This window comes from Montipora foliosa, unplaced genomic scaffold (genome assembly GCF_036669935.1).
Source record: "Montipora foliosa isolate CH-2021 unplaced genomic scaffold, ASM3666993v2 scaffold_409, whole genome shotgun sequence".
Lineage (NCBI taxonomy): Eukaryota > Metazoa > Cnidaria > Anthozoa > Scleractinia > Acroporidae > Montipora > Montipora foliosa.
Window position 1 is genome coordinate 140,001 of NW_027179711.1, and position 17,500 is coordinate 157,500.

Sequence of the window (17,500 nt, forward strand, 5' to 3'; positions counted from 1 at the left end):
AGGCCTTGGTCAATTGTGCCAAAGTGTCGTTAAGATCTTTGAAAATCACCGTCATGCTGTTCTGTGAGGATTGGTCTACAGCACCGTGCGAGCTCTGAACATCGGGTTCCAAGCCTGGTGTAGTCATTTTAGGTGTTTTCCTACCCAGTGAACTTATTGCAGACCCGATTTTAAGAAACTTGAAGGTAGAAATGAAGATTTTCTCCGCGTAAATAATCACCGTGCGAAAGGCACTGGTTATGCGAATGCGTCTAGCTATCTCATGGGATCCCTGGGGCAGTGATGACGAGATAAAATTCACCTTCCGGTGTATCTAGTTCTTGATCCTTTATGGTATTTTAGCGAATGCAACGTGAATATATTAAAAACAAGCTTGAAAGAAGACGAGTATTTTTGGCAATCGACCAATCGTTAGCGAGTAATTTTGCTCTCTTTACAAGGAAGAAGAAGACCATTTTCGCACGCGCAGTTATTCAACCGGATTCAGCTTTTTCTGGTTTTGGATTATTCCGAGCCTCCTGCGCTCTTTGCGCTGGACAAGGCTAACGGAGGCTCTAGGAATGCAGAGCAGGGAATGCACATTGGTGAGAGCACACGCCTCCCATCAATGGGCCAGGGTTCTGTTCACGGACTGGAGGCCACATGAGTTTGTTGTTGGTTCTTTTCTCTGCTCTGAAAGGTTGTTCTCTGGGTTCTCTGGTTCTCCTCTGCAGAAAATCTAACGCATCTAAATTCCAATTCGACCCGGATGCAGGACCTCCCTGAAAAAGCACCTCCTGGATAGATGTTGGATAGATATTTCAAATTTCTGGCCTTTAGAATTGCGTTAAGAGAGAAACATTTTTTTGAGGTACAAAGATGTGAAATTTATTTTGGTTGTTTTCTGTACAGCATTACAGAAAAACAAATGACGTATTCCGCTAAAACGTGTTTTTGAGAAAACTGAACATCCGAAGTAAATCCATCTTAGAAAGTTCGCCGCAACATTTTCTTCAAAATTTGGATACTTGTTAACACTCCAGCAATTATCCATTGAAAGCTCACATGGATCAAACCAATAGGTGCCTCAAAATATCAAACAAAATTTCCTCAAAAAGCCCCTTAAAGTGATGAAATTTGTCGAAATTCACCTGTATTACTTTTGCACAATGCCGTTCATGGGCAGGCAGAGACACGGCACGAGCCTGCTGTGACATGTAATAAGCCTCTGAATGTACCAATTAAACCCCCCATGGTATTCTAGCACTGATACACATGTAATACAATTTCTACAATACTATAGTATTATTTCTGCTGTTCCGTCTTCTTGGAAAAAGTATTTAACTTGAAACGAATAACCACGCTCTAGACGATTTAATTTAGGGCCTCTTCATATGAGCCCGGTTGACCAGGCTGGCTCGGTTACCTAGATGAAATTGGTTTCTGTTCGTATGGTGACGAGATGGTGACGAGATGAAGATTTGAAAAAAAGTGGTGATGAATGAAATCTAACGAACAAGCCTGGCGAGAATTTCTTTTGATTTTACGTTAACTATCAAATATAAGCTTCATTATCGAAGAAAAGGGAATTAAAAGCTCGGTAATGTCCGTTCTATCACGAAAATTCCTTCCAGTAACCAGGATGAAGTGTACATACGGCAAAATTTCCAGCCCACTTACCGAGATCCCGGTAGAAAAAACCGAGATCTCGGCAACCGAGCCAGCCCACCTTCTCATATAATGCATCGAAGTTTTTACAAAGAATTTAGAGGTAAGGCGAGATCTTGGAAACTGAGCAGTTACTATCTCTAAATTAACTAATCTTACTTAGATTCACTTAATGCTAATATATACTTAAACGACAATACAAAATGAACTAAATACTTTACTTTAATATTTACAGACAATAAGTTCAGTTCTTCGTCAGCCTTCGTGCCTTCTCAAGGTTCTTGTTAGTCGAACCGGCTAATCCTGCAACCATCCACTACCTCTTCCAGCAAACCAACAAACGTAGTCACGTCTTCTGTCAGTCCACAAGACTCTCACTTTCGTCAGCGAACTTTTCCTCCAAAAACTTCCACTATAAATATATTTGCCACCGCCGACAAAGGAGTTTTGTCTGGGAATTTCGCGGTCGGTTCCCACCAATGACTCTTGGCAGTGTTTCTCTTTTCCACTTTCTTTAAACTTTCACCTTTCCACTTTGGCTTCTCTCCGGCTTTCCTTCTCCTAGCAGTCTTCTTGTCAACTGACCTTTTTCCACCCACCTTTACAACACGCTACTTACATTTATTATATCTTTACATAACAATGCACTCCACATTAACACTTATTGACAAACCTATTGTTAAAACACGACCCTAACGAACCAATAGTTACAAAAGCATCTCCACAATAGAGACTTAAAAGAACAAATAGACTAACAAACTATTCTCTAATGTACTAATTGCGGTAGACTACGATACGAAATTAACACGAGCGGAATAAACTATGAACTAACGAAACAAAGAAATAAAGAAAAAGGAATTTTGTGACAGGGGGGGGGGAAGGGGGTGCAAGAGAAATAATTAGATCACAGTTATTCATTATTCCTTTAATTTTTTCTCGAGTTACTCATTATTCACTGTTGAAATCTTGCCTTGCTTCATTTTTCCGTATTTGTTATTCTTTAACGGAAACCGTAAAATTCTTGATTTCGAATTTTCGAACACTAAATATTCCTTATTCCTTTTCTGTTATGAGCCGTTGTTCATTATTCAGCCCCCGAGGTTTACCTTTTACCCTTCAATGTAACAAGGGTAACTAAACTGACGATGTTCCAATATAAGATCAGCCATCACATCGTACCTACAGATATCTTATTATATAACATGAAGAAAGTACACTCTCTGAGATGCCCTTTTTGCCCTTCTGACATTCACACTTCCTCACACCTATTCATTGAATGTACACAAGCTAAATCTTTCTGGGCAAAATTTCAAGACTGGCATAGCTTACATAGTGGAATCAAAGTCCGGTGACATGTCAAGTTTAAAAGTCTTGTATGGTACATTTCGCTTTCCTCGTTACTGTTTAGCACTATACCACCTCATTATTATAGAGAAATACTATCGGTTCGTCAACGCCAACAATAAGAATAAAGTCAAGTTTAGTGAATGTATACGTTTAGTTGGAGACAAGCAATAGAAAAATACATATCAATAAAATCAGGAGAACAAAGTATTTTTATCACAAAATGGAGCTTTAAAATCAGGAGAAAGAAGTAATTTTATCACGAGATGGAGCTTTTTATTCAACATTTAGTGTTTTAAAAGTGTATTTTATAATGGTAGTCTTGTAAATAAAGTATATAATATTCATGTAGTGGTATTGTAAGTAGTATTGCTTTGAAATATTTGTATTGTGTAGTGTAAGTGTTATTGCAGCTCATAACATTGAAAAGAAAACACACATGTAAAACAGGGAGGTTAGACTTCTTGCATTGCATCTTAAATGCGACACGACCAAGTCAGACAGTAGGATCAGAAGGCAAAATTACCTGAAGAATATTTTCACTGAGAACTGGTGCAACATTGAACATGAACATTGATTTTATCCTTGGGTTTCGCAGCCCAACTTAAAACAATCGTCTTAAGTATTTTAAGGAGACTCTTTAGGATTTTTATATCTTTTCGCATACGGACAGGGAGGTAAAACAATGTGGGGTGCATTATTTCAGAGGCCATTTCTAGCATTGAGTCAAGTGAAATTAAAGTGTATATGACAGTTTTTTTTACTCAATCGAAAGATCATGGTTTTCTGAGATAGAAACAATTAGAAAAATTCCATACCGCTTTTCCTTCCATGTATTTTAGCCTTTTAAGACTTGTAATTTTCACTTCGGGTGGGGTGCAAAACCGCGCTAGTAAAGAGGCTGGGGATAGCAGAACTGAGACCTCAAAACAAGAACTCAGGAAATTTTATGGATATATATTTCCTTCTTTTGTTTAATTTCATTATTGCAGCCAAATAAAACGTATCTCAGAAGCAGTTTCAACAACTTCTGGAGTTGAATATTCGGGCCCTGGAAAAATTTCGTTCCTGGTTTGACGTCACAGTTTTGCTATCCCCAGTCTCCTTACTAGCACGGTTTTGTACCCTACCGGAAGTGGGCTAAAGGCTAAAGGACACGGAAGAAAAATCGACATGGAATTTCTAATTGCTTTTTGTCTCAGATAACCATAATGTTGCCATTTACTAAAAAAATCATTATCATCGCGATTGTCAACATAAACTCTAACTTCTTTTGCAGGTATTTCACGGAAATACTGCACGAAGCGACATTGTAAAGCATAATCTTGAGGAGGTTATCATAGCGAGCTTCATCCGCTTTCAGCCAACTGACTTCTTTGGTCATAAAGCATTTAGAGTTGAGCTGTATGGAGTACTTAAATCTCCAGGTAACTCGTGAACCTGTTTCTCTTTGACTTCTGACGGGTTACGTTTTACAAATCCATTTAATTATATGAAAAAACGAAAGTTGAAAAAAATAGTTAACACCATTCGAACAAGTTCTTTGAGTTTATTTGTTTGTGTGTGTATTCAGTAATAAAATTGTACGCTGTAGCAAATTGTAAGGACGGAGGGTGTAAATTGCAGGTTACAGGTTAGGGTTGTGGACAATTGTTTCACCATCTGTGCATAAGGAACCCGCGCCCACAGTGCGCTCGGCAGTCACAACTGTGCTATCCTAGCAATCATTTGCCATTTCACTTGTGCATTTCAGTGCGTAAATGACGTTGTTGTCGATCTACCCTGTCGAAAGGATGCCACCAAAGTCTTAACTCAAATAAATACTTTATTAATACAGTTTTGAAAACTTCGTACACTTGATTCGAAATATCAGACTGAATTCGTCTTAAAATAGTTATAAAAAGCCCAAATAACAGGCAACGTTTGAATCGCCCCTCTCCGGCAACCCAGTTTGGGCACCAAAGTTTGTTTACAAAAAAGTTGCCACAAAATATTTAAATGGTTTTCTGGTCCTTTAACTGCGAACCTATTGACGTGACGTCGGATGGCACAGTTTTTCCCGCTATCTGAATTGTGATTGGTCAATTTAAATTTCAGTAGCTCTCGCCGTATGCATAGCATAGCTGAAACAACCAAACCTTTACTAACGCTAACATTAGGCCTAAACACTATGCTTTAGATAATGTCAAAGCCTAAGGCTAGGTTTGGGTCTTTTCAGTTATGGTAAAACAATTGTTACAACCCATACTCGTTCTGGAAGAATGATAAAGAAGCCTGAGAGACTGAACCTATGAATAGTTATACTAACCCCACCCTAGTGTGTAGGACTTAGAGGGTCATTTGACTTTCGTTGTTGTTCCCCCTCTTGTTATCGAGTGTTTTGCACGTCGTAGCATTTCGCTCTTATACATCCTCTTTGTAAATCGATGTGTAGCCGAGTCCAGTGGATTAAAGTTGTGTTACCCTTCAGTGTCTCGTCGTAAATCCTAACACAATAGCGACCCTAAGTAAGGACGACGACGATGGCTACGAGATCGTTATCAAAAAATTATACTTCCCGTCATTGTAACAATATCGCCAATATTCCAAGTCGTTCGGCATGGAAAGTGTGTATCAATATTGCATAAATGAAACTGGTGTGAATGGTGTAGATGTTTGTAGACAAGATCAAAAATCATCGTCAGGTTCTCGCGTCCTCCACGTGACCTCAAATTTGGTCATTTCTCGTCTTTGTGAGGACGAGAATGGCTAAGAAATGTGCCAAATCGCAAAACGCACGCGTGCAGGGTTTCCAGAGCCTTTGTTTTGTTCATTGTTGTTGGCATCCTGCAGTCTATAAGACTATGGAGTAGCACCCTGTGATTTGGATGAGGCGCATCGTCTTGAATGGCTAAAGAGACGAATTCTGGAAGAGCAACTTCTGCTGCAAAACTGACAAAAAAGGACCGAGGGCTGCTGTGAGGCAGTGCAAGCTTGCTTTCTGGCTGCTAATTTTGCTCTGGCTCCATCATTTTCAGTACGAACTGCCTTCTCCCACTTTCCAGACCTTGTGAAACTGTTTCCACAGTTCTGTTGTCCGCAAAAGCTTCCCGTGACTTCGTGTTGATGTTGCAGGCCTTCATATCACACTTGCAGACATCCTTAAAGCGAAGGTGAGACCGACCTGTTCTTTTTGACCCTGTTGCGAGCTCACCATAAAGCAGGTCTTTTGGAATGCGGCCATCAGCCATCCTGTGGGTATGACCCAGCCAGCGTAGACGGCGTTGATGTAGAATTGTATACATCGATGGAATCCTTGCTCTGGAGAGGCCCTCATTGTTTGGCACCTTGTCTTGCCAAGTAATTCCAAGAATTTTCCGAAGACATCTTAGGTGAAAAGCTTGGAGCTTCCGTTCTTGAGTGGAATCTGTTGTCCAAGATTCACTGCTATACAATAAAGTGCTCATGACACAGGCCTTGTAAACATTGACTTTAGTGGGTTTTTTCAGTTTTTGTTTTCCCAAACTCTCTTGGCGAGTTTGGACAGAGTTGTGAAAGCCAAGCCTATGCACTTAATGATTTCCACATTCAGAGATAAGGTGTCAGTCATTGTAGAGCCAAGATACTGGAACTCATGGACAACTTCTAAGTTTCCCCATTAATTTTCAGAAGAGGCTGGGCTGGTGTAGCCTGTCCCATAACCTGGGTCTTCTTAAGGCTGATTGTAAGGCCAAACGGATCACATGAGTTGGAGAACCTGTCAAGTAGCCTTTGAAGTCCGTCTTCTGAGTGGGAGGCGAGAGCTGAATCGACAACATACAGTAGGTCTCTGATGTTGACTGTCCTCGTCTTTGACTTGGCACGTAATCTCGAGATGTTAAAGAGATGACCGTCAGATCTGGAGTGGAGGTGGACGCCATCAGTTGAAGACTTGAAAGCATGTTTCAAGAGCAGAGAGAAGAAAATACCGAAGAGGATGGGAGCTAACACGCAACCTTGCTTTACACCACTCTTCACTTCAAAGTTGCTGGAGATATCACCATCAAACTGTACAGTGCCTCTCATACCGACATGAAAGGATTTCATTATGCTGAGGAGCTTTAGTGGACATCCCATCAGAGGGAGCATACTAAGCAGACCGTCTCTGCTTACCAGGCCGAAAACCTTGGTCAGGTCTATGAAAGCCAGATAGAGAGGTTGGTTCTGTTCTCTACACTTCTCCTGTAGTTGGCGGACAGAGAAAATCATGTCTACAGTTTACCTCTTTGAGCGAAATCCACACTGGGATTCTGGGATTCATTAAGCCTATTGTTTTATGGGGTTTTCGTAGCCGTTGTCGTCGTCCTAGCTTAAGGTTCATTATGACCTGCAACCCCAGCCTGCAACCTGCACTTTTCACCCTCTGCCTTCCAAGAGAGATTCTTTTCACACATTTGAACGCAAGTAATGCTGTTTCGGTAGTTTGTTCGGTAGTACTTTTTGATTCCATTTCAGTTCCCGTTGAAGCACCTATGGTTAATGTGACTGCACAATCGTCGACTAGCATTGCTGCCTTTTGGGAACTTCCAAAACGGTATACAAAAGACAAAGACATTTTATCGTTTAAATTACTGTACCAATCGCGAACGCCGTTAAGATCTGACAGAAAGAATACACTAACTGTCAAAAAGGGTTTCTCCACGGTCGTCACAGGGCTTGAAAAGTTTACAGAATATGAATTTAAAGTGTGGGCCTTCAGTTCGGTGGCAGATGGACCAAAGAGTTCCTCAAAGGTTGCAAGGACGTTGGAAGATGGTAAGAGACTGAAGCTTCTTATCAGACTTAATTTAGAAGACCATGGATACTTCTTATCTTTTCTTGTAGTATTCTGTTCAAAAAAGTTTTATTGATTTATTTGGTAATTTAGATATTTGCAAATAGGGAATGCCACCGTGTTTCAGTTGATTAAAATATCTGTTTTTCTTTCTGTTTCTAATAAGACATTTTAATTTGGGGTTTTGCTAAAAGCAGGCCCGCGGCCCAGTGGCCCGAAAGCCACGGCCGTTACGGCCCAACGACCCGGTCCTGATTTTCCACAGTTTTTTTGTCCAGCGGTAAGTCCACGCGCATGCACAGATCTGCATTGGGTTTGGGCGTGCAAAATGGACGGAGGTGAGTTTGAATTCGTTTACCATTTTAATAATCATCTCAATCCTTTTCGATCCTTTCTTTAGTTGCATGTTTATTCGTCTGCTTACAGAACCCGATAGAGAGGAAGTCCATTCTCATACGATGTAAGTTATTTTCAAACCACAGTTTGCGATTGAAAAATTCATAACCTAAATGATGAGATATGTGAACTGCAAATTGTCACTGAGTTGCGTTTGTCAGTTTATCAGGCAATCACATTCTCACTTTGTAATCAGATGATCTTACGGTAATTTTGTGCAATGGCAGGCAACAGTTATGAACGGCGGTAGACTTGCGTTTGCATGCTTAAATTTGTGTAAATCTGAAACTTAAAAAAAAAAGATTCGCAGTTCACATATTTCTATTATTTATGATATTTTCACTTTCAAAGCATGGTTTGAAAATAACTTACATCGTTCGATAATGAAAGTCCTCTATTGTGCTATCGGTTTCTGTAAAGAGACGAATGAACAGAGAATGAAAACGTTTTTATCTGAACGACATGCAAAAAAACAGAAACAAAGATTCAAATGATTAAATGGTAAACGAATTCAAACTCACCGTCGTCCATTTTGCACGCCCAAACCCGATGCAGATCTGTGCATGCGCGTGGATTTACTGCTGGACAAAAAAACTGTGGAAAATTAGGACCGGGCTGCCGGGCCGTCGTGGGCTGTGGGCTGCTGGGTCTTCGGGCCGCTGGGGCACCGGGCCGCCAGGCCGTAGGGGCCGTGGGCCGCGAGCTGCTGGGCGGCGGGCCTGCTTTTAGCAAAACCCCTTAATTTGCAATATCACCTTCCTGTAACAAGTGTCTCTTTACAGTGTAGAATGGTTGATTTGCATGATTCTTTTTATTTCATAGAACAAGCTAGTCTTCTTTGACTTTCCTTTGTTGTATTTGAAATCTTTTAGTCCCATCAAAAGCTCCCAGTAAATTTACAGTGACTGCAAACACATCTACAATTATCATAGCATCCTGGCAGCTTCCTTCCCCAGACTCCAGACATGGGATCATAAGAGGATTTAAATTATTCTTCAGAAAAAAAGGCTCCGATAACAGACCTGAAACCATGCTCATTCCCAACACATCCATGTACACAATACCAGCCACTGGATTGGAGAAATTTACAGAATATGAATTTCAGGTGTTGGCCTACACCTCTGTTGGTGATGGACCAAATAGTTCTGTGCAGTTCGCAACAACAAAGGAAGATAGTAAGTGATATTGTAAACTGACATTTGTAACAAACTTGCGTCTGTCGGGCGTCTGTCGGGTAAGCAATCCTTTGACCCATTTTATTTCAGGCGTTTCAACTTAGATGACCTGACCTGAGATGACCTACGGCGTTCTAATACAACTGGTATTCTGCAAAAAAAGGTCACCAGTCAGCTCTGCCGTTTCTTAGTGGTGCACCCCCCTTGTAAGAAAATCCTGGATCCACCCTTGCATAGTTAGTTGAGCAATTTAAGCAGTTGCAAAGGAAACCTGAAAAGATCCAGGCATGAAGAGAACCATATTAAAAGAAAAAAACAATGAGTAATTCAGCATTTTAACACGGGTGTTGATTTTTCTTTTTTTAGCAAAATTTCTTTGCGTCTAACTTCTGTTTAAATACTGCCTACTTGATGCGCCATTGTGGGTGATGGGGTTTTGTGTCTTTCAGTACACATCAATGACCACTATTAAACAATGAATCCAGTCAATCTCTTTTTCCTCTCTTTAGAAAGGTTAAGGATAAGGTACTTATTTTTACAAGGGTAGCACATGACAGTCAACTAGAGTTACTGATAAACTAGTGTTCCTTGTTGCGCACCTTTGACCTTTGAAAGATTGTGCATGGCCACGGTCAAGTTAACGTGAAGTAGTTTCATAACCAGTCCATCTGTATAAACTATGCAAAGACCAACCCTGCTAGTAGCAGGTCAAGTGCTTGAAGACAAGAAAGATTTGAAACCTCTTACATTTTGTGAGCTACGTGTCCACCTACAGTCAGGTTACTCTGTAACCTGCAAACGAGGTTTCGGCAATTTTGTTTGAACCACCCAAACTTTGCTTTTCAACTTTCGATAGGTCCTAACGGATCGCAAGTGGGTTTATACGTCCATGCAGTGATGGTGCTGATACTGCAAGCATGCTGTATGGCAATCATTGGTCTAAGCCTATAACTGATGTCTTATGATATTTTTATACTGGCAGAAATACAAGTAAACAAGCGGAAAAAAGACAATATTCGTTACTACCGAGAGCATGAGGGTTTATCTAATTGCCATAGGTATTTTGCACGACAGTAACTTGTCTGCCCGATAGCAAAGCTCTTCATTTCTGGCCACTGAAATTATGTTTTAAAAATACATTTTAAGCTGGCCAATAATTATAACATGTTGTTCACAACATATGCTTTTGCCTCATGGGAAGTCCCTTCATCTGTCACCCCACACATTACACAGGAAAGGATTACCCACACACACACATCTACACCCACATTCTAGATGTTTCCAAGTCTAATCTATCTCTGTATAATACATGTCTGATTTTTTTTTTGAATTACAGCCTAATGCCTATACGTACCAAAGACTAGAATGTTCTTCTGCTTTACTCGACTTAATGGAACCTTAAGAATTTTCTTCAAATTTTGTAATACCTGTGATACAAGGAGTTCAATTTAATGAGCATGGATCACTTCTTATTTTTTCTTTGTTGCTTTTAAGTTCCCTCAAAAGCTCCCAGTGAATTTATGGTGACTGCAAGCACATCTACAAGTGTTAAAGCATCTTGGCAGCTTCCACCGACTGGCTCGAGAAATGGAATCATTAGAGGATTCAAATTGTTTTATAGAAAGAAAAACTCTGATAACCAACCTAAACTTTTTCACATTTCCAATGCTTCTATTCGTGCAGAAACTATGAAGGAATTGATGAAATTTACAGAATATGAATTTCAAGTGTTGGCCTACACCTCACTTGGCGATGGACCGAAAAGTTCTTTTTTATTTGCAAAAACAATGGAAGATGGTAAGTGATTACTGATCAATGATTACTTTGTGTTTTCTTTCCAGCCAATGCCCCTACCCTTTAGTATCACAAATCATGTCTCTTTTTCAAGGTAAAAATTAACTTGATTATCAATGCAGTGCTATAATCGGTTGTCAATCCATCGACTGGCTAGTGGTTGATCGGATGATTTACTACTTGATTAAGGTGCTTTTGCTGCTTAATGTTGATAAAGCAAATAAACTTCAACACATAATTGCACAGATGCATTACATTTAGTGTTGAGTTACTGTAACTATATCTTTTATCTCTTGACTTTGCTATGCTCCAGCTCCATCAAAACCTCCCACTGGATTTAAAGTGAATGCAGCCACTTCTACAAGTGTCACAGCATCTTGGAAGCTGCCTCCTGTACACTCAAGAAATGGAATAATCAAAGGATTTAAATTGTTTATTAATAAGAAAGGGTCAAGTGACAAACCAGATCTTCAATTGATCGATGTTTCCAATGCCTCAGTTTATACAAAGACTGTTACTGGATTGCAAGAATCTACAAAATATGAATTGCAGGTGTTGGCCCACACCTCTGCTGGTGATGGACCAAAGAGTTTTGTTCAGTTTGTAAAAACGAAGGGATCTGGTTAGTGATGGTTTTTGGTTTGGTTTAAAGCATCAAGGATTATGTTGGCTATGCTGGAATGTGTCTTAAAATGTATTTACTGTTGAGAGAAAGCATGTGGTAACAAAGTAAGAAATACTGCAGACGTACTGAGGTCCGACTAGATGTGTACCTGTGAGAAACTGGACAAAAATGTTATAGAAATGAAAGGTGAACACAGAACTGAAGACTCTGAGATTAATATTTCTGTGGTAATTTTCCATCTGGTGATGATATGCCAATATCAAATTTAATTGGGGATTGTTATTATTGTATGTGTATGTGTATGTCTTTTGAGAAGATGCGATTTTGCTTTAATCCCTCTGTCTTAATTGCCCAAGTGATTGTGACGTGATCATAATGACAATTTCAATAAGCCCATTACAATGACAGTATCATAATTTGGTTTGATTTAGTTTCAATAACTTTTCCATCTTATGTGAGCATTCTTGTTTGATTATTAGATATCCGAAGAGGTTCAGGTTTTTCCATAGCAAGTCTTCTGAAGGTGTCTTTTTCTATTGGTGGTTTATCTTTGCTTGCTTTTCTGCTATTTATTGGAATTACATTCTGCAAAAAGAGAAGGAAGCGCCCTACAAAGTGGTAATTAGCTTTCTTTCCCTTTATTACGGGTAGGAATTGACACATTCTATAAGCTGGAGAAGATAAAAAATACTTGTTAAAAATAACGTACAGCTGTAAAAAGCCCCTTGCTGGTATTGCAAGAAATTATAGTTTATGAATCACAGGCAAGTTGTATTTGGTCATTTCCAGTGGCACATGTGTATATCAAAGACCCTATATGTAGCTGATCTTATGGATGCCTTGAGAAACACTCGCGATGGCTATTCTTTTTTTTTATTAGAAAATGTAAGAATGCATGCACTGACGTAAGTGCCAATGTCTCCCTTTTAGGCAATTTGAAACTTAGGCCTACAAAAAAACAAATACAACAAATGTTTCATTTCTTGGTAATGCAGCAGTAACACTATTGACTTAAAAAGCGGAGATTATTCAAGGCTTAATGGAGCACATTCCTTCTTTTAAACTTTTAATTATTATCATTAACATTAACAAAAGGGTGCATGCATTATTCAGGATTAGGTCATTTAGATATGTGGCTGCATCGGTTCATGTCTTCCGTGATGAAAAATTGTCAATATCTATTACATGTAACATCAGACTTCACTGATTAGGGTGTAAGTGCTAGTTTTGTACCTGTACAAGATAGAGAAGAACTCTGACCAGGGTGGGAATTGAACCCACGACCTTCGGGTTAGATCACCGCTGCTCTACCGACTGAGCTTCAAGGTCAGACGGGGGGAAGCCGTAGAACTGAAGATGTTAAAGTCACGGCAATGAACATGAACAGCTACAAGGAAGAGTTACGTTTTTACAAATGTTGGCGGTGTAGCATCTATATTTCAACAGAAGTGCTAGACGGCTAACGTTTGTAAAAACGTAACCCCTCCTTGTATTTAGCTTGTACATGTTCATTGCCGTGACCTTAACATCTTCAGTTTCCACAACCTGCTCCGGTCTGACCTTGTAGCTCAGTCGGTAGAGCAGCAGTGATTTAACCCGAAGATTGTGGGTTCAATTCCCACCCTGGTCAGAGTTTTTGTCTGTCCTTGTGTGGGCCCATTCCCATTAGTAGGGCTAACGTTCACATGGTTCATATGGGGTACAAAACTAGCACTTTACATTTTACTCTAATCAGTTAAGTCTGTTGAAATATAAGTGCTACACGGCCAACGTTTGTAAAAACGCAACCCTTCCTTCTATTACATGTTTTTTTCTATTTCGATGGGAAAATGAATTAAGAATTATTTCAAATGAATAGCTTTCCTTGTTTTATCTCCCTAGCAGTGGTTTTCCCTGAATAATTTGTGCAATACTTTTTTAGGGTTGAAGGTAACAAATACATGTAATGGGTCGAATCCTACTTTTGAACGCATCATGCGCAGGACATTGGTTATTGTTTGACAACCATATGCTTTTACTTACTGTCCAAATATGGCATTACATTTTGATATTAAATCCCAAAGTTAGCATTTACCTTATAAATCATTTAAACCAGGAGGGTCATGGTGTATCTTTCTTTGGTATGAGAAAAACAAACCAAGAAACAAAAGAAAATATCTTTTTTGTTTATGAACAAATGTAAAGTGCCCCCAGCTTTCTTTCAGAACTAATTCTGAGGTCTGTTTCTACATGAAAATTTAGATGGGCAGTCATTGAGTCTGTGTTTTGGTTTTCCCTTTTAGGACTGCAAAGGATATCAAAGTTCTGAATTCCTGTGAAATTCCCCCACTTAGAATAGAATTACTGGAAGAATTGGGTCAAGGAGCATTTGGGAAGGTGCACAAAGCCAAATTGATAGATGGATTGGAGTACTTTGCAAATACACCAGGCAGGAGTAAGAAAAATTGCAAAGTCAAGATTGTTGCCATCAAACAATTACATGGTCAGTATTGAAGCAAACATGTACATGTAACAGATGATATTCACCAGAATTTTTCCATTATTTTGAACCCTTAAGTGACTATTATTCAACTGAGTTGATCAGACTTACTCATCTTCTTGTCTGGTGCAAGTCCATGTATTAAATTGCATAGACAGCTCTATATTATGCAACCCACTTGAGTAATTCTTTAACTAATTGTCATAACTTCTTTTCCCCAAGAAAATGCTATGGAAGCACAGAAGTTGGAATTTCTGGATGAAATTGAGCTCATGAAGGTGGTGGGAAAACATCAGAATGTGTTGAGTTTTGTGGGTTGTTGGACCACAATAACTCCACTTCGTCTTATTATTGAGTACATTCCTCATGGGGATTTGCTCCATTGGTTGAGAGCAAAAAGAAGTCAGGTAATTATGTTAGGCAAATGATATAAGTAAGCACTAATGGACGCATTTTTAAAGAATTAAGGAAAGAAAATGAATATTACAACATTTGTATACGAACATTCTTATGAAACCCTTAGCCCTGTGGCAAGCTTCATTCACTTGTCTTCTTAAAACAAAAATCATCTGGGTTTTAGCCGAAACAAATTGTATGGTTGTGACTCTTTGGGTCAATGAGTACCACAAACCAATAATAATAATAATAATAATAATAATGATAATGATAATAATAATAATAATAATAACAATAACAATAACAATAACAATAACAATAACAATAACAATAACAATAACAATAACAATAACAGTAACAATAACAATAACAACAACAATAACAATAACAATAACAATAATAATTACAATAACAATAATAATAATTATAATAATAATAGTAATAATAATAATAGGCCCGTACTATCTTGAAAAGTAAATGGTTTACAACTGTTGAGTTAGAAGAGATCAAGAGTAACAAACATACACTGTAGAAATTGTGATGAACAAAGTTGGACAGCTGTTGTAGAGGAAGCTAATACTGGTAACGAGCATGAATTACCTGTCAAGAATGTAACGAAATGGACTCACAGACAGCGGAAGAAGCCCAGGTATAGGGTGAACGGTGTGATGAAGCACGTCGGCAAATGCCTGAAGACCAACGGGTGATTTGGAAAAGACTGAATGAAATCAGACTGAGTCAAGTCCAAGACAAAGTACCAGCTTTGAAGGGAATTGCAAAGCGAAGGATAAGAGAGGAGCTCCAGGCTGTAGAAGAAGTAGCTGCCCAAATACAAACTAAAGACATCTCAGAACCCAACAGGCTACCGTATGGCACTGCTGTAGTAGTGACTGAAAGACTGGATATCAAACCTGGAAAGAAGAAAGCAACCAAAGAACCATGGTGGAAAAGACGGCTACAAGGACAGGTGGATCAGATGCGAAAAGACCTGAGCCGACTAGAGCAAGTCTGTAGAAATAAGTGCAGTAGGCCGAGAATCAGGAATCAGTTGTAGAGAAAGTACAAAATAGGAACCAAGGGGGTTGCAGTTGTGATTGAAGAACTGAAACAGCGTATTAGCGCAAAAGCTCCTAAAATCAAGCGATACAATGATCGAATTTTGCAATACCAGCAGAACCGGTTATTTGAGGTTAACCAGAGGCAGTTTTACAAAGAACTTGATGACCCACAGGGAAGTAACCAACCGACCCCTGATGCTAATGAAGCCAGAGAGTTTTGGAGTAATATTTGGTACCGGCCAGTGGAACACAGAAGAGATGCTGGTTGGTTAAATGACCTAAAGGGAAAGACCCAGGTAAAACAACAAGATGATCTGACCATTGATATTAAAAAGCTACGAGCAATTGTAAGGAAGATCCCAAACTGGAAGGCTCCCGGTCCCCATAATGTACAAGGATTCTGGTTGAAGAGCATGAAGAAACTTCATGAACGGATGGCGTTGCAGCTGCAAGAATGCCTTGCGGGCAGGGGCATTCCCGAATAGATGACAAAGGGACGAACTGTTCTGCTGATCAAAGACAAGGCGAAAGGGAATGGTGTGGGAAACTACAGGCCAATAACATGTTTACCAATAATGTGGAAAGTACTCACAGGGATCATAGCAGAGGATTTGTACCAACATCTCCACCAGAGCTCATTGTTACCAGATGAGCAGAAAGGTTGCCGAAAGGAATGCAGAGGAACAAAGGACCAACTGGTTATAGATAGAGCAATACTTCGTGACTGCAAGCAGAGGAAAACCAACTTAGCAATTGCTTGGATCGATTATAAGAAGGCTTATGATTCTGTCCCCCATTCCTGGATGTTGGAAACACTTGATCTTGTAGGGACTGCAGATGACATCAAACGGCTAATGAGGGATACCATGGAGTCCTGGAAAACACAACTAACGGAATGTGGTAAGGACCTTGGTGAAGTGTCCATCAGCAGAGGAATATTCCAGGGGAATTCCTTACCCCCTTTGTTATTTGTGATTGCAATGCTACCTCTCAGCAGTGCACTGAACGAATCAGCAGCAGGCTACCAACTTAGTAAGAAAGAGGGCAAGATAACCCATTTACTGTTTATGGACGACTTGAAATTATATGGAAGAAATGAGAAGGAAATTAATTCACTTGTACATACTGTCCGGGTGTTCAACAGTGACATTGGTATGGATTTTGGAATCGAGAATTGCACAATGATGGTAATGAAAAGAGGCAAGGTGGATAAGTCAGAGGGTATAAGATTGCCTGATGAAAGAATTATCCGAAGTATTGGAGATGATGTTGAGGGTTTAAATATCTGGGGATGTTGGAGGCCGATGACATTATGCATGACGAAGTGAAGAGAAGTATGAAGAAGGAGTATATTAGGAGAGTGAAGAAAACTTTGTCCTCAAAGCTAAATGCTGGTAATGTTATAAAGGCTATTAACAGCTGGGCTGTATCTCTTCTTCGGTACAGTGGGGGGATTGTAAACTGTACAAAGAGTGAGCTTGCTGAATTGGATCGTAAGACCCGGAAACTATTAACCATCCATGGCGCTCTTCATCCCAGGTCCAACTTAAGCCGTTTGTACTTACCAAGAAGAGAAGGATGGCGTAGACTAATTAGTGTTGAAGACGCCATAAATATTGAAGAAAGAAATATCAATGTCTACATCAGCCAGAGCCAGGAACATTTGTTGAAAGCTGCATGGGAGAGGAAGAATGTCGATGAAACTGAAACACCAAAGGAGTATAAGGAAAGGATAAAGAGGAAAAGAATTGAGGACTGGTCTGGAAAGGAGCTGCATGGGCAGTTCAAGAGAGA

At 39.6% G+C, this 17,500-nt stretch overlaps 1 protein-coding gene across 1 annotated transcript in view; it reads left to right on the plus strand.

Moving 5' to 3' along the window:
- Positions 1 to 17,500, plus strand: part of LOC137988157 (uncharacterized) — an 86,023-nt gene that overhangs the window by 44,279 nt on the left and 24,244 nt on the right. Inside the window, exons 9-16 of the mRNA XM_068834212.1 lie at positions 4,271 to 4,418; positions 7,465 to 7,764; positions 9,052 to 9,354; positions 10,849 to 11,151; positions 11,462 to 11,770; positions 12,253 to 12,391; positions 14,056 to 14,255; positions 14,475 to 14,659. Of these exons, the coding sequence (XP_068690313.1) occupies positions 4,271 to 4,418; positions 7,465 to 7,764; positions 9,052 to 9,354; positions 10,849 to 11,151; positions 11,462 to 11,770; positions 12,253 to 12,391; positions 14,056 to 14,255; positions 14,475 to 14,659 (1,887 nt within the window). The remainder of the gene's footprint in view (positions 1 to 4,270; positions 4,419 to 7,464; positions 7,765 to 9,051; positions 9,355 to 10,848; positions 11,152 to 11,461; positions 11,771 to 12,252; positions 12,392 to 14,055; positions 14,256 to 14,474; positions 14,660 to 17,500) is intronic.